The following is a 769-nucleotide window of genomic DNA, read 5'->3' on the forward strand; positions in this document are numbered from 1 at the left end:
TCTTCCAAGTCTTTATATCAGATAATATGGGTTTCTTTGAGACAAAATGGCCCAAAGTAACATGGATGGCCGGTTGTATTGAACCCATACAACGATCTTTGCACGTAAGATTAATGACTACTTTTATTGAATTTTGGGTGTTTTAAAAACAGTATCGAGACTAAAATTTTGACATAAACCAGTCTGTGATTCACCCAGCATCCTCTGTTCTTAAATATTAGTCAAAATAATTCATCATTTCTGCTTTTTTAACTCAAAAATTAGGTGCGATGTCATTTAAATTAGGTTAATTGACCATCAAGTTAAAAATAAAACGTTGAAAGAAGTGTCAAAAGCATACAAAAGAGCCCAAAATTCAAATGCACTTTTGACCTGGATGGACAACTATGCAACTTTACCCTCTTCAGTCCCCCTACAGGATGTCTCCTGGGACTACAGGATGTCTCATGGGACTACAGCTCGCGTAGCGCGAGCTGTAGTCCCATGAGACATCCTGTAGTCCCAGGAGACATCTTGTAGTCCTATGAGACATGCTGTAGTCCCAGGAGACATGCTGTAGTCCCAGGAGACATCCTGTAGGGGGACTGAAGAGAGAAAAGTTGTATAGTCTGCCTTTAAACAGGATGAGGGAAACACCCATCCCCCACAGACCTGTCCCTTCTCTCAGGGGTTTAAACTATGTATCCTGTGGGTTGAAATGCATTCTGGGTGTCCTAAAAGCTTTCTCCTGTTTCTCATGTTCACAGTAATGACTCCTGTCCCAGCTGGA

At 41.4% G+C, this 769-nt stretch overlaps 1 protein-coding gene across 1 annotated transcript in view; it reads left to right on the forward strand.

Annotated features, from left to right (window-relative positions):
• Window positions 1–746: 746 nt before the first annotated feature.
• LOC120559837 (PHD finger protein 20-like) overlaps window positions 747–769 on the forward strand; it is a gene marked incomplete at its 5' end in the record, with an annotated part of 18,170 nt that continues 18,147 nt past the window's right edge. The window contains 1 exon segment of the mRNA XM_039801869.1: window positions 747–769. This exon segment is cut by the window's right edge and continues 79 nt beyond it. Within this exon segment, the coding sequence (XP_039657803.1) occupies window positions 747–769 (23 nt within the window).

The sequence above is a fragment of the Perca fluviatilis genome, chromosome 5 (assembly GCF_010015445.1).
Source record: "Perca fluviatilis chromosome 5, GENO_Pfluv_1.0, whole genome shotgun sequence".
Classification (NCBI taxonomy): domain Eukaryota; kingdom Metazoa; phylum Chordata; class Actinopteri; order Perciformes; family Percidae; genus Perca; species Perca fluviatilis.